Source organism: Oncorhynchus masou, chromosome 23 (genome assembly GCF_036934945.1).
Source record: "Oncorhynchus masou masou isolate Uvic2021 chromosome 23, UVic_Omas_1.1, whole genome shotgun sequence".
Classification (NCBI taxonomy): domain Eukaryota; kingdom Metazoa; phylum Chordata; class Actinopteri; order Salmoniformes; family Salmonidae; genus Oncorhynchus; species Oncorhynchus masou.
In genome coordinates, this window is record NC_088234.1 from 50,058,765 (window position 1) to 50,081,114 (window position 22,350).

Here is a 22,350-nt window from a genome sequence, read left to right on the forward strand (position 1 = left end):
ATAATAGCAATAAGGCATCTTTGTGGTTTGTGGAATATGGCCAATATACACAACAGCTACGGGCTGTATCCAGGCACTCCACGTTGCACCCAAGAACAGCCCTTAATTGTGGCATACTGTCCATATACCACACCTCCTCGGGCCGTATTGCTTAATTATACATCAGGTAATTGACTCATGAAAATACAGTTTTAGTGAATTTCTCTCTGTACCTTTCTCGGTTATATCTAAAAGTACATCATGGATTTTGTTTAACAAAAACAGCTTTTCTGGAGCTAGTATGGATTCAAAGCAACATAAGGATACATGCATTACCTTAAGCAAAAATTACTTTATTTATGCTCAAGTAGCAAAATTATTCTAAACATCTGAAACATCTGAAACATTAGAACACAAAGTAAACCATTCTGTCTAGATCTCCCTGTTCAGGAGGCATACCTTGGTCCATTTGATTAACATTACGTCATTAAACTCAGCAATCCTATCAGCAACAATGCAGTCATCTAGGAAATCCTGTTTAACAGCTGAGTCTAGTCCATCTTTAATATATATATATATATAGTACCAGTCAAACGTTTGGACACACCTACTCATTCAAGGGTTTCTCTACATTCCAGATGACTACCTCATGAAGCTGGTTGAGAGAATGCCAAGACTGTGCAAAACTGCCATCAAGGCAAAGGGTGGTTACTTTGAAGAATCTCAAATACAAAATCTATTTTGATTTGTTTAACTCTTTTTTTGGTTACTACATGACTCCATATGTGTTATTTCATAGTTGTGATGTCATCACTTTTATTCTACAATGTAGAAAATAGTAAAACTAAAGAAAAACCCTGGAATGAGTAGGTGTGTCCAAACTTGACTGGTACTGTATATAACTATGATTCAATTACATTATAATTACCATAAATAATGTATTATATTAAAATATATCCATGCAAGTTAACAAAGGATACAGTGATATCAATAAAATCTCAACCACAAAACAAGGACTAAGGAGGGTAACAAGGGGGATGTAGGATCACATCTATGAAAATATATTCGACAGATTGGTTGACTAAATATATAAATACATTTACATGTATGTATATCTATGTACATCAGCAATATATCACCATGTTTATATCACCAATTATTAAAATATTCATTTCTTCAAGACACTCATATCTGCAGATGAGCTCTTGGCAATAGTTTGGTTAATTTCAAGCACATGATCGTATAGTATATGTTTTTAGAACATAATCCTCAAACGTACTGTAGAAGCTGTAATACAGGGATAAATTAACAGCAACACATGCCATCTGACCATATTGTCCATGCTATTATGGTCAATGATGAACTTGTCACTGGTTAACATTTCAGTTACAATAGATGTGCCACTGAATATAGATTTTTTTCTCAACATAAATACCTGTATATTGAATGCTGCATGGGGATATTTGTATGATATTTGCAAAAACAAAGAGAGTTGGGAGCCTTTAACTTATAGGCTGGTAGATATTTAGATAAGTCCCATTTTCATAACAAGCTTCCAGTGCAGATTTCTGTAAACCATTTAGCCTTAGTCTGTCCTACAAGAAAGATGTTCCTCTATTGACAGATAGATGTGCTACTGTGTACGTGCATGTACCATCTAGAAAACTGTCATATGTGCCTTCAAACAAACAACATATTTACATTGTAAAGCTCATAATTATTGCATTATAAATAATTTGACATTTGAATGATAAACCCTGTTTTCCTTTGACACTAGAGTTGTGCTCTGTCTATACTAATCACCCAAGGAAAATATGATAAATATGATATGAACAAAAACAAACAAACATCCTTTAAAAACAAATGCAACCCTAAGACTTTGTACATTCTGAGACTTTTTTTTTTCATTATAATTTATGCATTTGAGATGTTGTGCTATTGGTCCATGAAATGAGTGTTCACAAGATAAGTAATTCAGAGCAGTTTGTAAAACAACGTTTTTCTTCTCCAATAAATGTGTTATTTGCATTTATGAAATAAACCCACCAGGTGAAACATCAAGATTTGAACAGTGTTTTAACAGTGTTCCCCTGCTTTCAGGAGAGGATAGAGAGAGACATATAATACTTTCTGTAGGGCCAATGTAATTATGGTGCTTTGCTGGTTGGCTTGCCTTGAGCAACAGTCTCTCAGAATCCCCTGTAGGTTGACAGATGATGTCTGATATATTCCCTTTAAACTAAAGGCGCAAAGGACATAAGCAGTGATTTAAATGTACCACAACCTCTAAACATTGTGCATTACAAAACACAAATTACCACAGCCCAACCAACACCAGGTCAGGTCAAAGTTCAGATGCTTTATTCAAAGTGCATCCCTACCATAGAGATAGATCGAGGACTAATGTTTGTATATGTGCCATTATAGCATCTGTGACAACATGAGCGCATCTCCATGTTTAAGTAGTACATTTTCTTCTTCAGGATTGGCTGATCCCTCCTGATGACCCGGGTGGACATGATGCCAACAGGGTCACAAGGAGGGATCAGCCAATGAAGTTGGAAGTCCCACCCAGTTGACTATATTGTAATGGTGGAAGCCCTCAATGGCGCTGCCCGTGCTAATATGACTTTTTGGCCACTAGAGGACTCTGTCATTCTCAATGATCTCGACTCCTATGAATAATATCACTAGGAGTAATTAGTACAGATACGCCTCATTTCCTCTGTGTGCCACCCTTTAAACAGGAAGTCCTTCCAGGCAATGTACATTTGGTAAAAGTTACTTTGAATAGGAGAAAGTCTGTAGGAATCCAATAGTGTGCTGTTGTTCATAGTTGTGCCCCTAGGTAGCAGCACATCTCATTCTCTTGAGCAACATGAGTGGAAAAAAAGGAGTTCACTGTTTTTGACAATCGCTTGCTTCATTTTACCAGGAGATTGTCCTAACAATCAGCAAGTAGGGACACTCATGGCCATTGAGTCTCCCACCTTGGATAGGTACCACATATAATATACCCCAGTGTAAATAAATTCTCACTGAAGAGGTTTGACTTGCTAAGGAACAATACATTTTCTTCCATAAATTGTTACCATCTCAATCAAGTCCGTCATAAAGTAAATGTTCAGAATAACTTAAGTAGAAATTCCTCTCTTGCAAGAGTCAAAAGAGTGTTGAAAGGATGTTTTTCCAAAAAGTGACTTTTGACTTGAGTCTCACAACATGCCAAGGAGTATTGGTGTCACTAAGCTCTGCAGACAGTATCTCCAAAATGAACTAATCTTTGAGACCAATATGGGTTGGTTTGGATTTAAAATGCAGACCCCCCCCTCCAAATATGCATAAATAATGTTCAATAAGTTAATAAATAAAATATCTGTCGTCTGGGTGTATTTACAAAGGGTAAAAATGTACAAAACCCCTAATTCAACACATTTCATTATATTTTAGAGATACTTTTCACTTTCCAACAGTATAGCATATCTGACCTCATATTGCTGTTGCCTATTCCAACCAAATGCACTCCATTTATCCTGTCCTCTCCTGAAATCGACTCTATAGATTAAATCAAAAGGGACAGAATCAATTCAATAAAAGCTGATTAAGCAATGTTTAAAAAGTATCTTTGTGTACATACTGCTGCTCAACAGCATTGTCTGTGTGTGTGTGTAGATTGGGGGTGGGGGGGGGGGGGGGGGGTAATGCCCACAGATCATGATGAGAAGTCTGGGGTGTCATTCAGCTAAATGTCCTCTGTCAACTATTTACATCAAGTTACCTAGCACTTTCACGTTAATTGATTTCCATTGACATGATCAACCATAAGAATCATTGCTAATATTGTTCAAAGAACAACACTATTCCAGTAGACTACCAATTTTCTTCAGGCCGGCTATCCTCTAAGCCAGTTAGCAGCTATTAAACACATTACATTATAAAATATAATCAAGATCACACTGTAGAATATAACGCAGTTTCAATCACCTTTACAAAAAAAAAATCCCAAACAAAAACAATCTTCACATCAAAGCAGGCAGTAGTCGACAAAAATAGCTTTGTTCACGAGTCCTCGTGAGAGCTTTTTACAAGTCAGTTTGTGCTCCCGCATGTGTGTGCCCAATCATCTCCTCTCCTGTTTAAAAACAACCCCACACACCAGGGCTGCTCCATATTACTCTGACCATAAAGAAAAGAGACGAAATTCAAAAACGAATGCTTTGAACAATAAAAAAAATATCTGAGCCGCAGACAGACAGGGGGCGACAGAGAGGAGAAAGAGGAGAGAGAAGCAAGCCTCAGCGGTCTCTGCAGGTGGGCAGGTTGACGAAAGTGAAGATGTTGTACTCTATGAGGATGGAGAAGCAGAGAAAGATGGAGTACATGAACAGACACACCAGGCCCAGACGACGGTCCAGTTTCCACCCGTTCAGATGTACCCCCAGGACCTGAGAGAGAGAGAGAGAGAGAGAGAGAGAGAGAGAGAGAGAGAGAGAGAGAGAGAGAGAGAGAGAAGATGTGGGAAGATATGGTGGGGGTGGGAAGATATGAAGAAATTATATCTATAGTTGATCAAAATACCAAACACAAGTACATTTGAGTATTTTAAAAAGTACTAAAAGGTCACACACCGTGAGGAACACAGACCCCAACAGAAGTCCCACAGAGAAGATGAGCCCTTTGCTGTTCAGTTGAATCTAAGAGAAGAACGGGTTAAACAGAAGAGGGTAAACCTCGGGGTTGGGAACTGATTTACAACACTTTTGCACCAGTGTAAAGTGTACACCTTCTATTTCCAAAAGAGAATAACAGTTTGAAAAACAACACCAACTTTACACGACCACACTGATGCATTAGAAGGACGGCATCTCTTTTGAATTCGAGCCCTTCTGAAATGAATACAGTACATCAGCGGTTCTCTGTGTATCCTCTTCTACACCCTCAATACACATCTCGATTCTCTAACACACAGTCAAAGCCTTCATTCAGAATAATCATGTCACACTCCAAAAGCAGCAAAGCTGTATGTAGGCATTCCTTCACAGCACCCCCACGTGTGTTTGATCTAGTGGGGTTATGGGCTGCAGGTGCACTCAGCTCTATATTTCACTTGGACTGCCGACAGCTACTCTTCTCCTCCCTCTTTCAGCTGTTAGGACCATATCCCTCCCATGCCAAGCTGGAAGATATGTTTATCTACAGAGATCACAAATAACACATGCTCCAATGGCTATGTTAGCATGACATGACTAATATTGTATATAAACCTACATACCATTGGTACCATGTGACATGAGCAGAGAGAGCTCTGGACAGAAGATCAATTGTGTCATCTCTCACATGATAAAGCAACATCAAAATGACCTCAGAATAGGCCGAGCATGTCTAAGTGTCACAGGGGTTGTACATGGCAGTTTTGATTGTGTATTGCTAGTAGAGGTTTACTAAAGACCTTACACAGTCAGGGTTAGGAGAAATGGTGTTTGCTACTTACGTAGGAGCCATAGTTGATGGCTAGGGTCTGCAGGGCCCAGGGTAGTCCCAGTCCAATAAGGATATCAAACACATTACTGCCTATAGAGTTAGACACAGCCATGTCCCCGAGACCTGAGAGAGAGAGAAAGAGAGAGATGAGTCATAGGCCCGAGAAATATAAATCAAAAGACAGAAGAAGGAGGGAGAGGGAGGCAGAGAGAGAGAGAGATGTTGGTAAACATCTGTAACATCAATAAAGAATTCCAACTTGCTGAGGTATTCAGGTTGCCACAAACAACAAACAAAACAACAACAAACAGACTGTCAGGGAATGTGGTTCCCATTTCCCCCTCTCAGACAGACTGATGAATATTTGACAGGGGGAGTGGGAATTAACACAGATTTAAAAAATGGAGGAAGGAACCACACTGTGTTTTCTTCTGTCACTGCCACACGACTCTGTCACAGAGGTTGGGAGGGGACCTGGGTGACACCCAGACTGCCTCATCCCTTCTCTCTTTCCCCTCTCTCTGTTGACCAGGTACACAAACCGTATGGAGCTGTTTGATTCCTGGGTGTTGGTTCATGGGGCAGGTGAGCAGCAATGCAAACAGCCTGGTTGAGAAAGTACTCTGTGCGTCCTCACCTTGCCGTGCCACTATAAGACTGGCCATGCAATCAGGGACACTGGTGCCAGCTGCCAGGAAGGTGATGCCCATGATAACATCAGGGATACCCAGAGTAAACCCGATCACTGTCACCTGAAGGGAATAGACACACATCAGTCTGTCTGTCTGTCTGTCTGTCTGTCTGTCTGTCTGTCTGTCTGTCTGTGTCCTCACCATCCAGACCATGACATAGGAAAAGCCAGCAATCCAGAGGGTGGAGTTGACGAAGGAGACCATGAACCATCTCTCCCAGCGAGGGGTGGCACAGTTAGGCACCGTGAAGAACAAGAGCAGGCACAGAGGCCAGGCCAACAGCCACTTGATCTTATTACAGCACCCAGCTAGAGAGAGAGAGAAAAAGATAGAGAAAGGAAGAAGAGATGTAGTTTCAATGTGTTCTTTGCTTAGATTACATTGTGTGATGCTTTTATTAAGGAAATCTAAAAATACCTTTAGGTGGGTGTGAATGTGGCTGACCAACACAATAAAGAGAGCTCAGAGAGACTGAAAATTGTTTGAAACCCTTTAATGTTATTAAAAAAATTATACCTGGGGCATGAAAGGGTACGAAAGGTCCTTCCCCTTCTTCCTCCTCCTCTTCCTCATCATTCTCATTATTCTCATTGTCTTCGTTTTCGTTTTCCGTCTCGTTGCCAGACTCCACCCCTCCCCTGTCGTCCTCTCCATGGTGACCACGGCGACCATTGACGCCCCTTTCGGGCCCGCCCAGTCCATTCTCCAGGCCCCGCCTACTGCCGACTTTCACCGTGATCTCCGAGTCTCCGTTCGTGAACGGCCGGGTGCTAATCAGACGCTGTCTCTGCACAAATGCATGCACACGTCATAGCTAAGGCCCTGTGTTTTGGTTAATCATGTCACATGACCTGGATTTTTCATCAAACTATCCCCTTTTCTTTTAATGTTAGATAGACCAGCACCACCCTCAGAAAATTGCTTTCATTTTTTGGTCTAATTGCCATTTCTGGAAAAGGCTTAAAATAAAGGTTAAAATCCATGTCATATGACATGACTTACCATAAAACAGGTATCTAGTCATAGCCTATACTGTACAAACACATGCCATTTTCTGAACATGTTTGTACAGCATAAGTATGCTGTAAGAATATAATTTCTTCATACCCACACAGCAAACAGAAATACCCACGTGTGCAGAAGGCCATGGGAAAGTGTGTGTGTGTTTGTGTCTGTGTGGTCCTACCTCAGTGATGAGCATGCATGATGCCCTGGTGAGGTGTGTGTGTGTGTGTGTGTTTGTGTTGTCCTACCTCAATGATGAGCATGCATGATGCCCTGGTGAGGTGTGTCTGTGTGTTTGTGTCTGTGTGGTCCTACCTCAATGATGAGCATGCATGATGCCCTGGTGAGGTGTGTGTGTGTGTGTCTGTGTGGTCCTACCTCAGTGATGAGCATGCATGAGTCCATGGTGAGGTGTGTGTGTGTGTGTGTGTTTGTGTTGTCCTACCTCAGTGATGAGCATGCATGAGTCCATGGTGAGGTGTGTGTGTGTGTGTTTGTGTTGTCCTACCTCAGTGATGAGCATGCATGAGGCCATGGTGAGGTGTGTGTGTGTGTGTTTGTGTGGTCCTACCTCAATGATGAGCATGCATGATGCCCTGGTGAGGTGTGTGTGTGTGTCTGTGTGGTCCTACCTCAGTGATGAGCATGCATGAGTCCATGGTGAGGTGTGTGTGTGTGTGTTTGTGTTGTCCTACCTCAGTGATGAGCATGCATAATGCCCTGGTGAGGTGTGTTTGTGTGTTTGTGTCTCGGTGGTCCTACCTCAATGATGAGCATGCATGATGCCCTGGTGAGGTGTGTGTGTGTGTTTGTGTCTCGGTGGTCCTACCTCAATGATGAGCATGCATGATGCCCTGGTGAGGTGTGTGTGTGTGTTTGTGTCTGTGTGGTCCTACCTCAGTGATGAGCATGCATGATGCCCTGGTGAGGTGTGTGTGTGTGTTTGTGTCTGTGTGGTCCTACCTCAGTGATGAGCATGCATGATGCCCTGGTGAGGTGTGTGTGTGTGTTTGTGTCTGTGTGGTCCTACCTCAATGATGAGCATGCATGATGCCCTGGTGAGGTGTGTGTGTGTGTTTGTGTCTGTGTGGTCCTACCTCAATGATGAGCATGCATGATGCCCTGGTGAGGTGTGTGTGTGTGTGTGTCTGTGTGGTCCTACCTCAGTGATGAGCATGCATGAGGCCATAGTGAGGTGTGTGTGTGTGTGTGTGTGTGTGTGGTCCTACCTCAGTGATGAGCATGCATGAGGCCATGGTGAGGTGTGTTTGTGTGTGTGTGTGTGTGTGTGTGTGGTCCTACCTCAGTGATGAGCATGCGTGAGGCCATGGTGAGGCGGGTGCGAGGGGAGAAGTGGCTGGTGATCATGATCCTCATGCCGGCATCAGAGAAGGACAGCTGGTGGGGGTAGGCTGACAGCAACTCATCTACCATCAACACTGACTGCTTTCTATGTAAGTTAGCTACAAGAGAGCGTGAGAGAAAGCGAGAGAGAGACATGATGCAAACACACACACACAGACACACGTATGACAGGACAGGCAGACCATACCTTTCTTCAGCAGGACAGCGGTGGCATCACAGTTGTCTTCCAGGTCAGCGTTACTGGCTGTGCCGTTCCCCAGGCTGGACGAGTTCTTCTTCCGCCTCTCCAGGAAGTGCACAATGTTCGAGTTAAACCTATACACAGAAACGAACAACGCGACAGTTGAACCGAGACAAAGAGGGACAGAACAAGGACGTGGATCCGACTTCATTGTTTTGAAGTGTGCACCGGCGGTTTCAGACACAAGACTTACTTCATTATCAAAATGTAGCCGAAATACATCAGAACCAGTGTCAGAGACTCCCACCTGGAACAAACATCAAGAGGGATTCAATTGAAGCCGATTTTTAACAGCTATACAATACAACACATAACATATGTACTGTATACACAAGAAAGTGAAAGCCATATTTACCACGAAACCTTTTCATCATATATGAACTGTAAGGAGAAAAAGAGGAATGATACTGAACACTTGGAAGAATGCCTGGAAGTATGGTACACCTTGTGGTTCACCATTCTCTGATGTAAACAGTACTGTATGGATCCACTGTAGTTGCACCCTCTGATCAACAGGATGCAACATACTCAAATCCAAATCCTACTCTGGGATTGCGATCCGGAGGCTCCGTATGGAGGGTGTGACGCAATTACGGAGCCTCTGGACGCCCAATTGAGCTCCGTACCGCATTGCCGTGCGCCTCCCAAATTTTGTAACAATGCGGAGGGCTCCGTATAGTTCCGCATTGACATGATTGGTTGATGGTAGGTGGGGGCGGGATGTCCTGTGTAACAACAAACTCGCTTCCTTGACAACTTCCTTTACGACAGCTCTGCTCTACGAAGCGCAAGAAGTAGGAATGGTCTGACTTCTGCAGATGTCAGATTGACCATGCAGAGCCATGAAGGCTCACGTCACTGGTTTGCAATGGTCAGGCTCCACTCACCACTATGAGAGCAGCGATGGACAGGGTGTAGTACACGGAGTCTCTCAGAAGAGACCAACGAGACAGATGCACCGCCTGAGAGTGAGAAAGAGAGAGAGAAAAAAAGGTAAAGAGAATGGGAGAGAGTGGAATAGACAACATTTTAACCCGGGGTATTCATCCCTTCCGGTGTATGTGTGTATACCTGAGCAAGTCAAGGTACAGAAACCTACCTGGCCAGCAAATATTCCACACACTCCGATAATGCAGAGGATATTGAAGACGGCGGAGCCCACAATCGTGCCCACCCCCACATCCCCTTTAGTGATAAACACACCTGCACAGGGACAGAAAGAAAGAGAACAGAAGTTATACAATGGTTGGTAATGGAGTATAAAAATGGAGTGTTACAAGCTTGTACATGTAAAGTATTGACATGGCCAACATAGTGTCCCTTGACTTTTTCTATACGTTACGTTACAGCCTTATTCTAAAATGGATTAAATAAAACTATTTGCAATCAGCAATCTACACACAATGACCCACAATGACAAAGTGAAAACAGGTTTTTAGACACCTAATAGAAATACCGCATTATCTACCAAGAGAATTCTCTTCGATTATAATCACAGCCGTATATATCCCCCCAAGCAGACACATCGATGGCTCTGAACGAACTTTATTTAACTCTTTGCAAACTGGAAACCATTTATCCGGAGGCTGCATTCATTGTTGTTGGGGATTTTAACAAGGCTAATCTGAAAACAAGACTCCCTAAATTTTATCAGCATATCGATTGCGCAACCAGGGGCAGAAAAACCTTGGATCACTGTCACTCTAACTTCCGCGACGCATATAAGGCCCTGCCCCGCCCCCCTTTCGGAAAAGCTGACCACGACTCCATTTTGCTGATACCTGCCTACAGACAAAAGCTAAAAAAAGAAGCTCCCACGCTGAGGTCTGTCCAACGCTGGTCCGACCAAGCTGACTCCACACTCCAAGACTGCTTCCATCACGTGGACTGGGACATGTTTCGTATTGCGTCAGATAACAACATTGACGAATACGCTGATTCGGTGTGCGAGTTCATTAGAACGTGCGTTGAAGATGTCGTTCCCATAGCAACGATTAAAACATTCCCTAACCAGAAACCTTGGATTGATGGCAGCATTCGCGTGAAACTGAAAGCGCGAACCACTGCTTTCAATCAGGGCAAGGTGTCTGGTAACATGACTGAATACAAACAATGCAGCTATTCCCTCCGTAAGGCTATCAAACAAGCTAAGCGTCAGTATAGAGACACAGTAGAATCCCAATTCAACGGTTCAGACACAAGAGGCATGTGGCAGGGTCTACAGTCAATCACGGACTACAGGAAGAAATCCAGCCCAGTCACGGACCAGGATGTCTTGCTCCCAGGCAGACTAAATAACTTTTTTGCCCGCTTTGAGGACAATACAGTGCCACTGACACTGCCTGCAACGGAAAAATGCGGTCTCTCCTTCACTGCAGCCGAGGTGAGTAAAACATTTAAACGTGTTAACCCTCGCAAGGCTGCAGGCCCAGACGGCATCCCCAGCCGCGCCCTCAGAGCATGCGCAGACCAGCTGGTTGGTGTGTTTACGGACATATTCAATCAATCCCTATACCAGTCTGCTGTTCCCACATGCTTCAAGAGGGCCACCATTGTTCCTGTTCCCAAGAAAGCTAAGGTGACTGAGCTAAACGACTACCGCCCCGTAGCACTCACTTCCGTCATCATGAAGTGCTTTGAGAGACTAGTCAAGGACCATATCACCTCCACCCTACCTGACACCCTAGACCCACTCCAATTTGCTTACCGCTCAAATAGGTCCACAGACGATGCAATCTCAACCACACTGCACACTGCCCTAACCCATCTGGACAAGAGGAATACCTATGTGAGAATGCTGTTCATCGACTAAAGCTCGGCATTCAACACCATAGTACCCTCCAAGCTCGTCATCAAGCTCGAGACCCTGGGTCTCGACCCCGCCCTGTGCAACTGGGTACTGGACTATCACTCGTTAAAACATACTGGGACTGCTGATAAAGTAAAATATAAAAAAAGTATGTGTGTGTCCAATGAAAGATGTGGATGTGTCCATCTACGTGTCTGTACGTCTCACCGATGACAGAGGTGAAGAGTTCAGGAGCTGAGCTGCCGGCCGCCATGAAGGTTGCACCTGCCACATCCTCACTAAGATGAAGACGCTGAGATAGCCAGAGCGACAGACGCAGAGAGAGAGAGAAAGAGAAAAAGAGAGTGAGTATAGGGGGAGTAGAAAGCACATCTTGAATTGTGTGCTTAAAATTAATTCCAGTTGAATTGACCCTGACCCTGTTACAGAATAGTGTATTACATTCTTACCTCGCATATCTTCTCCAGAGATGGAACAAAGTAGTCATCACACACTAGGGCCAGCGCATAGAACATGTACATTGCCTATAGAGGAATTACACATCAACAATTGTCAGAACATGCATGCACATATAAGAACAAACAAATCTCAGCAGTGTTCTGGAACCTTTCAGATCCCCATGTGATGCAGTGATAGTGTCCCAATGTGTCAGTTTTTTCTGAGGAGGTATCCTAAGCTGAGACACTCTGTGCCATTGGCCTCATATGCCAGCTAAGTCTCTATACAACATCTCGCACCCAAGCCTGCCAGAGAGACGCTGCCCTCTTTATGATGGCTAGGCAACTTTGCCGTGGTGTAAATTATTTAAGCAAAAATACTTTAAAGTACTACTTAAGTCGTTTTTTGGTGTATCTTTTACTTCACTACATTACTAAAGACAATTATGTACTTTTTTACTCCATACATTTTCCCTTACACCCAAAAGTACTAGTTACATTTCGAATGCTTAGCAGGACAAAATATTTGTCCAATTCACACACTTATCACTGATCTGGCGGACACACTAAACACGAATGCTTCGTTTATAAATGATGTCCGAGTGTTGGAGTGTGCCCCTGGCTATCCATATAATAATAAAACAAGAAAATAGTGATGTCTGTTTTGCTTAATATAAGGAATGTTAAGTTATTTATACTTTTACTTTTGATACTTAAGTATATTTTCCTCAAGTAGTATTTTACTGGGTGACTCACTTTTACTTGAGTCAATTTTTATTAAGGTATCTTTACTTTTATGACAACTGGGTACGTTTTCCACCACTGCAACTGTGTTAAAGACACAAGACATCCTGCTTGTCAATGCATTGCATCACATGGTCAATGGCAGGTAGCCATTGTATGTAGAGTAGATAGTGTGTTGAGTGTAGAACGGGGAGGTGGTGGGGTGGGGGGGTGGGGGGGGGTTACACTCACAAATAGGACATGTAAGGCCACTGCTCCCTCTGTGCGCTCCTTGTTGGTGAACAGGTCTGTGGGGAACTCATGTAGTGCTGGAGAGAAAACACACACAATATTACTGTGAAAACACTGTCTCATTTAATGCAGCAGAAACTTGTGCAGTGGCACTATCATACACAGTCCATTTGAGTGACAGGACCTAAAAATAGCATTGCCATGAGTGTGCGTGTACACGCACACATGCCAGGGTGTGTTTGTTTGTGTGTATTTGTAAGGGGAGCCGTGTGTGTGAATGTATGTGCGTGTTGATGGCTGCACAATGTGCAGTGACATTCTCCCTCTGAACACCCAAGAGGTTGTGTGAGTCAGCGAGCTTCAGCCTGCCCTCAGTGCCCGAACAAAACCATTTCAGCTCATAAGAACTGACAAGGCCCGAATGAGAGAGAGAGAGAGAGAGAGAGAGAGAGAGAGAGAGAAAAAGAAGGGGTGAGGATGTGTGAATTGTGTAGGGTTGTAAGACACATCGTTGTGTTGGATTTTAATGTCCTCGTCCCTTAGAAAGTGTATAATATCTATCTCCCTACCTCCTTCCAATTTTACATTCCCATTTTAATCATTTAACATATACTATTGTCCAGAGTAGCTTTCAAATAGTGTGTTCCAGTAAGCTGAATCAACTACATAGTACGATCATGGTTAGAAAACATGGCTTCAAAACCCTCAATCCATCCCTTCCTCCCACCATCCTTTTAGTACAGTACAAAGATATTCTCCCAGTAGGCACTACTGTACCATTCAGTTGGCAGGTCAGCAACACACCGGAATGCATTTCACACTGTGGCTCTGCAGCCAAAGCAACCAGTGCTAGGGCTAGTGCCCACTCTGTGCCCAGTGCTGCCCACTCTCATACAGGGCAATCACTCAGGGAGCCACTCACCCAACCAACCCTGCTGCCAACAGCGCAACTAGCAAGTATGGCTTCACTAAACAAAGCTCCACACACAGGCACACACACGGTGCGAATAATTACAAATACCTCAATCACACTCCAACCAACAACAAACAAATAAAGACATCAACAAACACCAAAACAACAGTTGGCTAGACACTTAGGTAAAGAAGATGGCTCCCTTACCCAATTTTGTGTTGGAGTTCACTTCAGCTTAGTTCAGTGATTCTTGGTCAAAAATAAAATAAAATTATTGGTCACATACAAGTTAAGCTGATGTAATTGCGAAATGCTTGTGTTTCTATCTCTAACAGTGCAGTAATATCTAACAATACACACAAATCTGAAATAAATGAATAGAATTAAGAATATATAAATATTTGGACGCGCAATGTCGGAGTGGCATAGACTAAAATACAGTAGAATAGAATACAGTATATACATATGAGATGAGTAATTCAAAATATGTAAACATTACTGAAGTGGCCAGTGATTTCAAGTCTATGTATATAGGGTAGCAGCCTCTAGGGTGCTAGTGATGGCTATTTAACTGTCTAATGGCCTTCAGATTGAACCACAGCTTCTGTCTCTCGATCCCAGCTTTGATGCATCTGTAGTGACCTCGCCTTCTGGATGATTAGCAGGGTGAACAGGCAGTGGCTCGGGGGGTTGTTGTCCTTGATGATCCTTTTGGCCTTCCTGTGACATTGGGTGCTGTAGGTGCTGGAGGGCAGGTAGTGTGCCCCTGTGATGCGTTGGTCAGACCGCAGCACCCTCTGGATAGCCCTACGGTTGCGGGCGGTGCAGTTGCCATTCCAGGCGGTGATACAATTGTGCATCTATAGAAGTTTGTGAGGGTTTTAGGTGCCAATCCAAATTTCTTCAGCCTCCTGAGGTTGAAGAGGCACTTCTTCACCACACTGTCTGTGTGGGTGGACTATTTCAGTTTGTCTGTGATGTGTACTCAGAGAAACTTGAAGCTTTCCACTGTGGTCCCGTCAATGTGGATAGGGTGTGCTCCCTCTGCTGTTTCCTGAAGCCCACGATCAGCTCCTTTGTTTTGTTTACGTTGAGTGAGAGGTTATTTTCCTGTGACCACACTCCCAGGGCCCTCACCTCCTCCCTGTAGGCTGCCTCGTCATTGTTGTTAATCATGCCTACTACTGTTGTGTCCTCTGCAAACTTGTTGATTGAGTTGGAGGTGTGTGCATGGCCACGCAGTCATGGGTGAACAGGGAGTACAGTGTTGAGGATCAGTGAAGTGGAGGTTTTGTTTCCTACCTCCACCACCCAGGGGGGGGCCTGTAAGGAAGTTCAGGACCCAGTTGCACAGGGCGGGGTTCAGACCTAGGGCCCCGAGCTTAATGATGAGCTTGGAGGGTACTTTGGTGTTGAATGCTGAGCTGTAGTCAATCAACAGCATTCTTACATAGGTATTCCTCTTCTCCAGATGGGATAGGGCAGTGTACAGTGCAATGGCGGTTGCATCATCTGTGGATCAATTCGGGTGGTAAGCAAATTGAAATGGGTCTAGGGTGTCAGGTAAGGTAGAGCTGCTATGATCCTTGACTAGTCTCTCAAAGCACTTCATGATGACAGAAGTGAGTGCTACAGGGCGATAGTCATTTAGTTCAATTACCTTTACTTTCTTGGGTACAGGAACAATGGCAGACATTTTGTGTAACCAGCTGTCATATCTGTTCCGCCCGCTAGGGACGTTTTCCTTTATGACGTTATTTGTAATCAAGGTATGATTCATTCTTTGTATATGTAATTCTGTATGATTAGTTATGTATTTAGTAAATACATAATTGAACCCAATTTTTTTAAACTCTTAAAGAGTTTATTCGGAAGATAACAGCTCTATAAATATTATTTTGTGGTGCCCCGACTCTCTAGTTAATTACATTTACATAATTAGCTCAATCAGGTCATATTAATTACGGAGAAAGGATTTTATAGAATAGCATGTCATATCACTTAATCCGGCATAGCCAAAGACACGACAACACACTTAAATGTCTTAATCACGTCAGCCATGGAGAAGGAGAGCCCATAGTCCTTGGTAGCTGGCCGCGTCGGTGGCACTGTTTTATCCTCAAGGTGGGGCGAAAAAGGTGTTTAGCTTATCTGGAAGCAAGATGTCAGTTTCTGTGACGTGGCTGGTTTTCCTGTCTGTAGACCCTGCCACATACATCTCATGTCTGAGCCATTGAATTGCGACTCCACTTTGTCTCTGTATTGACGTTTTGCCTTTTTGATTGCCTTACGGAGGGAATAACTACACTGTTTGTATTTGGCATTATCCCCAGTCACCTTGCCATGGTTAAATGTGGTGGTAGTGGCCAGGGTTAGGGTCAATTCTGTCCATGAATCAACTGAATAAATCCCTCATTGAAAAGTGATAGCCCAGACAGATTGTACCATGTTTTGGGGCATCTTTGACCGTGTCCTTCATTCTCCTTAGTCTTACCATTCCATACAGAGGATCTTTGCACTTCATTTTGAAGCCGTATGAAAGCATACGCATACATATTTTACACACAAGGTTTGAGTCCTAAATTAAAAATCACATAGAACCAATGCAGGATTTCCATAAAACTTACGCATCCGTTTCCCAGTTAGGATTAAGCCCTAAGCGGTGTGAGGGTGCAGGGTTGGAGAAGAGAGCGCGTGTGGAGGGCTGGAGAGGAGAGGGGGCTCATCTCTGCTCAGCCTGGCACCGGGAAAGAACACCCCTGCAGGAAGGACAAAGCTCCACATCCACATACATTACAGTAACCGCTGACCGAGACCCCACCCCATGTAGAAAAAAGTATTGTTACCATGGCGATGAGGCATCACACACACACCCCGGGAGTAATCTCATCATAGATTCTGTAAATATTCTGATTCCACAGTAATAGCTTTCAGTGCCCTGGCCCTTATTTAGACATCCTCAAGTTTAAATCCCTACGCTAAAGTCTACTAAATGTCCTGTCTGATGGCTCAAAACAATATGCTTTCGGCTGCATTAACCATTGCTGGAAATACATAACCGATTCTACTGTACATACTGCAACAGTCTGGCTAAGTGCGTAGTGCCATACTGGAAAAAGCTTGATCCTCTGGTATGGCCAGGGAGAATGACATGGTATTAGGACAACACAAAGTGCTGTAAGAGGTGATAGAGGAGCTACGGCTGTTGTATCTGCTCTTAAAAACCGTCAGAGAGGTAAGATACGATTTGGTTTTACTCGAAAGCACGTTACACATAGTAGCTAGCATGAGATAAACGCACACGCTCCACAGACTCTCTCATAGCACATGATGGTTACTATAACCAAGTGTCAAAGAGCAATCGATTCCAATGTTAAAAGTCATCTGGAAAGCTTTTTCATTTGGACACATAATTCCAATCCAATACATTTGAGGCTTCAGAGGTGGTTGGAGTTATTGTATAGTTTAAGACTGTTGAACACCTCTTTGGTTTATTGCATTGTCAAGCTAGAAGTCATTCCTTTCAGCTCCTCAATCGATTTCTTCTGAAGGTTTCAGGCATGGTTAAATATATACCGAACAAAAATATAAAATGGAACATTTCAAAGATTTTACAGTTCATATGAGGAAATCAGTCAATTTAAATAATTTCATTAGGCCCCAGTCTATGGATTTCACATGACTGGGAAAATGGATATGCATCATTTGGTCACAGATACCTTAAAAGAAATGGGCCTGACAATGGGCATCAGGATCTCGTCACGGTATTTCTGTGCGTTCAAATTGACATTGATTACAATGCAATTGTTTTCGTTGTCCATAGCTTATGCCTGCCCATACCATAACCCCACCGCCACCATGAGGCACTCTGTTCACAACGTTAACATCAGCAAACTGCTCGCCCACATGATCCCATATACATTGTCTGCGGTTGTGAGGCAATTGGATGTACAGCCAATTTCTCTAAAATGATGTTGGAGGCGGCTTATGGTAGAGAAATTAACATTAAAGTCTCTGGCAACAGCTCTGGAGGACCTTCCTGCAGTCAGCATTCCAATTGCACGCTCCCTCAAAATATGAGACATCTGTGGCATTGTGTTGTGTGATAAAACTGCACATTTTAGAGTGGCCTTTTATTGTCCCCAGCACAAGGTGCACCTGTGTCAGCTCCTTGATATGCCACACTTGTCAGGTGGATGGATTATCTTGGCAAAAGAAAAATGCTCACTAAGAGTGATTTAAACAAATTTGTGCACATCATTTGAAAGAAATAAGCCTTCTGTGCTTATGGAACATTTTGGGGATCTTTTAGTTCAGCTCATGAAACATGGGACCAACACTTTACATGTTGGCGTTTATATTTTTGTTCAGTGTTAGTAAAAAAAAGAAGCCAACACCTCTGATAGGGCTTTGTGTTTTGTTGTGTGAGAGGGATTTTAAATCAGTGATAACTTTGCTCCATGGGACAGTATGTGAAGTTAAGATAACCTGTCACTTCTGTGTGGCATCACAGTGTGGAGGGTGGGCGCATGCACACGCAAACGGACACACACACACACACACACACACACACACACACACACACACACACACACACACACACACACACACACACACACACACACACACACACACACACACACACACACACACACACACACACACACACACACACACACACACACACCTCAAATCCCTGACTTTGAAATCTGGACTGGATCAGGCAGGATTGAACTGAGCTGTGAGCTGCGATGGCTTGCTGGGGGCAGAGGGCTGCTGAGGAACAACAGAGACTTGACTACTCTCTCTCTCTTCTTACATAAGCATCACAATCATTACATAAGGCGGTGTGTTGGAGAGAGATAGAGAGATGAGTCCTCCAAATTCTCTACATCATTACAGAGATCTCAGGAGGCTTGAACAGTAGAAAAGACCACATTGAAGGATTTCACCTGGTGGTGTGGTTTGTTTACTTTCGCGATGGGAATATAGAGGTGCATTGTTAGAGAGAGAACAGAGCCAGCTGTCTTCCGTGTCACACAGAACGCATACACACCTATTTATAGTTTATTTCCTTTGGGGGGAGCACATTGGATTGCACATGCTTTGTTTTAAATGTGCTATATGAATACAGATTGTGCCTGCAAGCCCAAATTACTCACACACACACGTGCCAGTGTACGCTGGATCAGGTGTATGCATATGTGTGCGTGTTGTATTAGCGGTATCATGCAGTGTTGTATGTGGCTTTTGAAGTTCATCTTTAATATGAATAAATAAATCCAGCAGCTTTAGAAGCACAAATCCAGCACTCATCTATGAAACACTATTGTTTCTGACCTCTATGGACACCCACTGAGTGCTGTGTGGTCCTTATGCTCCCAGATGGGATAAAAGCGACCACCAATAAAGAAATAGCCAAGGTAGTTGAACGAAGGCAGCCGTGCCATACACACCGAAATGAACAGTCATCCTCGAAAAGGGATCAAAGCCTCCCACCCTTTGCATTTTCCACCCCTCCATAGCGCTCCTGAAAACATGTGTACACGGAAACATGTGGTTGCATTTCATTTTCACCACCTGCTTAAAAACAACTGGATGGCATTACCTAATGTGTCGGACATTCATCTAATTGTGCAGAAACGGGAAGAGGATGGGGGGGGGGAGAAAAAGGGGAAAGAGTGAGTGAGTTTAGTGATGTTATGCTTTCCAGTTGTGACATTAGGATATGAGGCTGATCATCCCTCAGGAATGGAAAGGAATTAAATGAGAGTAAAGGGTAGAAGAGAGGGTCAGCCACACAGGTTGAATATCCCCCGGCTCTACCACTCTGCAAAGTGCTCCTATGAATGTCTCCAGCTATGAGCTGCAATTAGCACCAGGGGTGGCTCTGAGAGAGGGTGAGATGGGTCATCTTAGCCCAGCTCCGAGCTCCTCTGGCTGGGTTATTGACCTCGCACAGCCCTGCTCACTAACTCAGACATCCAGAGCCCCAGATCATGCCAAAACCACCAATCCTCAATTAGCTCCTGTCAATCATTTAGTCACTCATTAAATGGAGTGGGCACGAAAGTGTGAAACAATGGATGGTCATCTCTCGTGTGAGATTTTCAAATAATATAACCCCGTTTTCCTGGAACTAATTAAAGCAAGTGTGATTCAATGGTTTCGTTTTTCTATGAATTGTTTTGTTTGCATATGCTTCAAAATGTATTTCCTCATTGAGGTTAATACCATTCGTGATCTAATCTAATGTATGCCAGGTTCAACAACATATTTATCTAACGTTCCACACTCATTATGATTCACTTCTCCACGTCTCCCTTAATGGAACAGCTAACATCTAAATTAGAGTATTGCGTCATACGACTTGTAACACAACCATACCCCGAGAGTTCAATCTCTGTCAATTATCAGCGTCTCCGTGGCGACAGGTTTAAGGCTCCAGCCCGCTCCTGCGCCACAGCCTGAAATAGGCACTTCTCCTCGTCGGAAGTTACAGCGTTCCGGTCTCCAAGGAGGCTTGTTCCCTAGAGACGTCATATTCATGGAAACGCGTCTATTTCCGACTCAGAGAAGAGAGAACATAAATCATGCAACACAAGGATCAGGTCAGCAGCAGCGCATCAGGAGGGTGTGTGTGTGTGTGTGTGTGTGTGTGTGTGTGTGTGTGTGTGTGTGTGTGTGTGTGCATGCGTGTATGAGAGCAAGGGAGCAAGAGAGTGTGAGGGAGTGAGAGAGAGCAAGAGGGCGTGTGTGAGACACCGACAGATAGTCAGAGAGAGAAAGAGAGAAAGAGAGCGAGCAAGAGAAGGGGATTGAGTCTGTATCTGTGTGCACGGGCTTGTGTGCGTGAGGAAACAGGTGGACTGTGTGAGGGAAAGAAACGCGTTTGGTCAGAGGGACCAGCAACCAGCGAAAGGTTACATGGTAATGCTGCCATTTAACCAGAGCGCCAGCCAACGTGCGCAGAAAGAAATCATGGTGCTGAGATCGCGCCACTGACCTAGGCCACAGGAACACAGTAGAAGAGTACAGTTTCACAAAGAAAGTCACTGCTAAATGCATTGTTCCCAGGCATGGCACACAGGCCCCCTGACAAAACATTCTAGGACGCAAACACTATAGATTTTCGAGTGCTAATTGCAGGATTTTATTGTCCTTATTAGGATACATTGCTTGTGGTTTACTGCAGGTGAGTGATGTCACCAGCTCACCCGTGGTCTCTCTTGTCTAAGTAATGATAGAGGAAACGCTGCTCTATGATCAAACTATCTAAATTCAGATTACATCCCACGGTGTTGTGCCACAATGTAGGATCAAGGGTGTCTAAATGAAAGTGTGTAAATTATGAACAGATTACATGAATCCCTCAGTAAACCAGTAAGCCTTATACAGCTCTAGTAACTCTCAGAAGAGTGCAGCTCATAAGAGAATACAAAAATGCCGTTGTGGTGAATAATATAACATAAAAGATTACAAGAGCCATCCTATGAAAAATGGCTTACCCTGAAAGTACAATTAAAATATAGTAAGTTTGCATAGCTATTTGATTGATACAACAGAAATATTTCACAGAGCTGGAAATCAGAAACCAAATCCTAACCTTAACTGGTGGGAAAAACACAAAACTGACCTCCTGTCAGTGTCTAGGGGAAACTAACATAATTCTTCAGTAGCCTACTCCTTACAAAGGGGGTATTGCTCCCCCTAAAGGCCCCAGTGGAGTGTAGGGACTTTTAAGGGGACACAGATTTTGGGTGGGGATATGTTACTTTACTGTACTGTGTCTGAGTTGTTTTGAGGGATTGGAGGAATCACGTGACAGTCCTAGTGCTTAATTGCAAACACATTTAAGGAAGTAGAATGCTTGTAAAGAAAAGGTTATGTGCCAGAGTGGTATGTGGAGAGAGAGAGAGAGAGAGAGCGAGAGCGAGAGCGAGAGAGAGAGAGGGAGAGAAAGAAACATGTACCGTTATGCGTCTGTAGCAGAGTTGTTATTCTGATGAGATTGTGTGTTGCTCTAACTTCTATAAATGAGCATCAGAAAACATCCTACAATACACACAAACATCTTAGCATATTTCAGCCTGGTCTCATAGACTAGACATAACATGGGAAATGAAAATCAGGGACACTCAAATTAGTATGATATGCTACGTTTGGTATAGCTACATAAGAGAGATTGTTACTTTAGGCAAAAGCGTAAAAGGAGGGTTGTTGGTCGGGGCGGGCGTATAATGTGAATCTCATCATGGACAACTTTTGTATTTTAGCACCTTTGCAACTATTACTACTTTTTAGCTACTTTGCAACTACTTAACATGGTTAGTTAAATGGTTAGGGAAAGGGTTAGCTAACTCCTAACCCTAATCTTAACCCTAACCTCCAGCGTAGCTAACGTTAGCCAAGACCAACTGAAATTTGTAACATATCACACGTATTGCAAATTC

The 22,350-nt window shown here is 43.5% G+C and overlaps 1 protein-coding gene across 1 annotated transcript in view; it reads right to left on the reverse strand.

Moving 5' to 3' along the window:
- Nucleotides 1–317: 317 nt before the first annotated feature.
- slc24a3 (solute carrier family 24 member 3) overlaps nt 318–22,350 on the reverse strand; it is a 104,279-nt gene continuing 82,246 nt past the window's right edge. The window contains exons 3-17 of the mRNA XM_064932422.1: nt 12,985–13,061; nt 12,022–12,096; nt 11,780–11,864; nt 9,863–9,966; nt 9,651–9,725; nt 9,119–9,144; nt 8,957–9,010; nt 8,710–8,837; nt 8,460–8,620; nt 6,669–6,939; nt 6,294–6,460; nt 6,098–6,212; nt 5,471–5,583; nt 4,608–4,673; nt 318–4,424 (exon numbers count right to left, since the gene is read on the reverse strand). Coding sequence (XP_064788494.1) covers nt 4,275–4,424; nt 4,608–4,673; nt 5,471–5,583; nt 6,098–6,212; nt 6,294–6,460; nt 6,669–6,939; nt 8,460–8,620; nt 8,710–8,837; nt 8,957–9,010; nt 9,119–9,144; nt 9,651–9,725; nt 9,863–9,966; nt 11,780–11,864; nt 12,022–12,096; nt 12,985–13,061 — 1,667 coding nt within the window. The 3' untranslated portion in view covers nt 318–4,274. The remainder of the gene's footprint in view (nt 4,425–4,607; nt 4,674–5,470; nt 5,584–6,097; nt 6,213–6,293; nt 6,461–6,668; nt 6,940–8,459; nt 8,621–8,709; nt 8,838–8,956; nt 9,011–9,118; nt 9,145–9,650; nt 9,726–9,862; nt 9,967–11,779; nt 11,865–12,021; nt 12,097–12,984; nt 13,062–22,350) is intronic.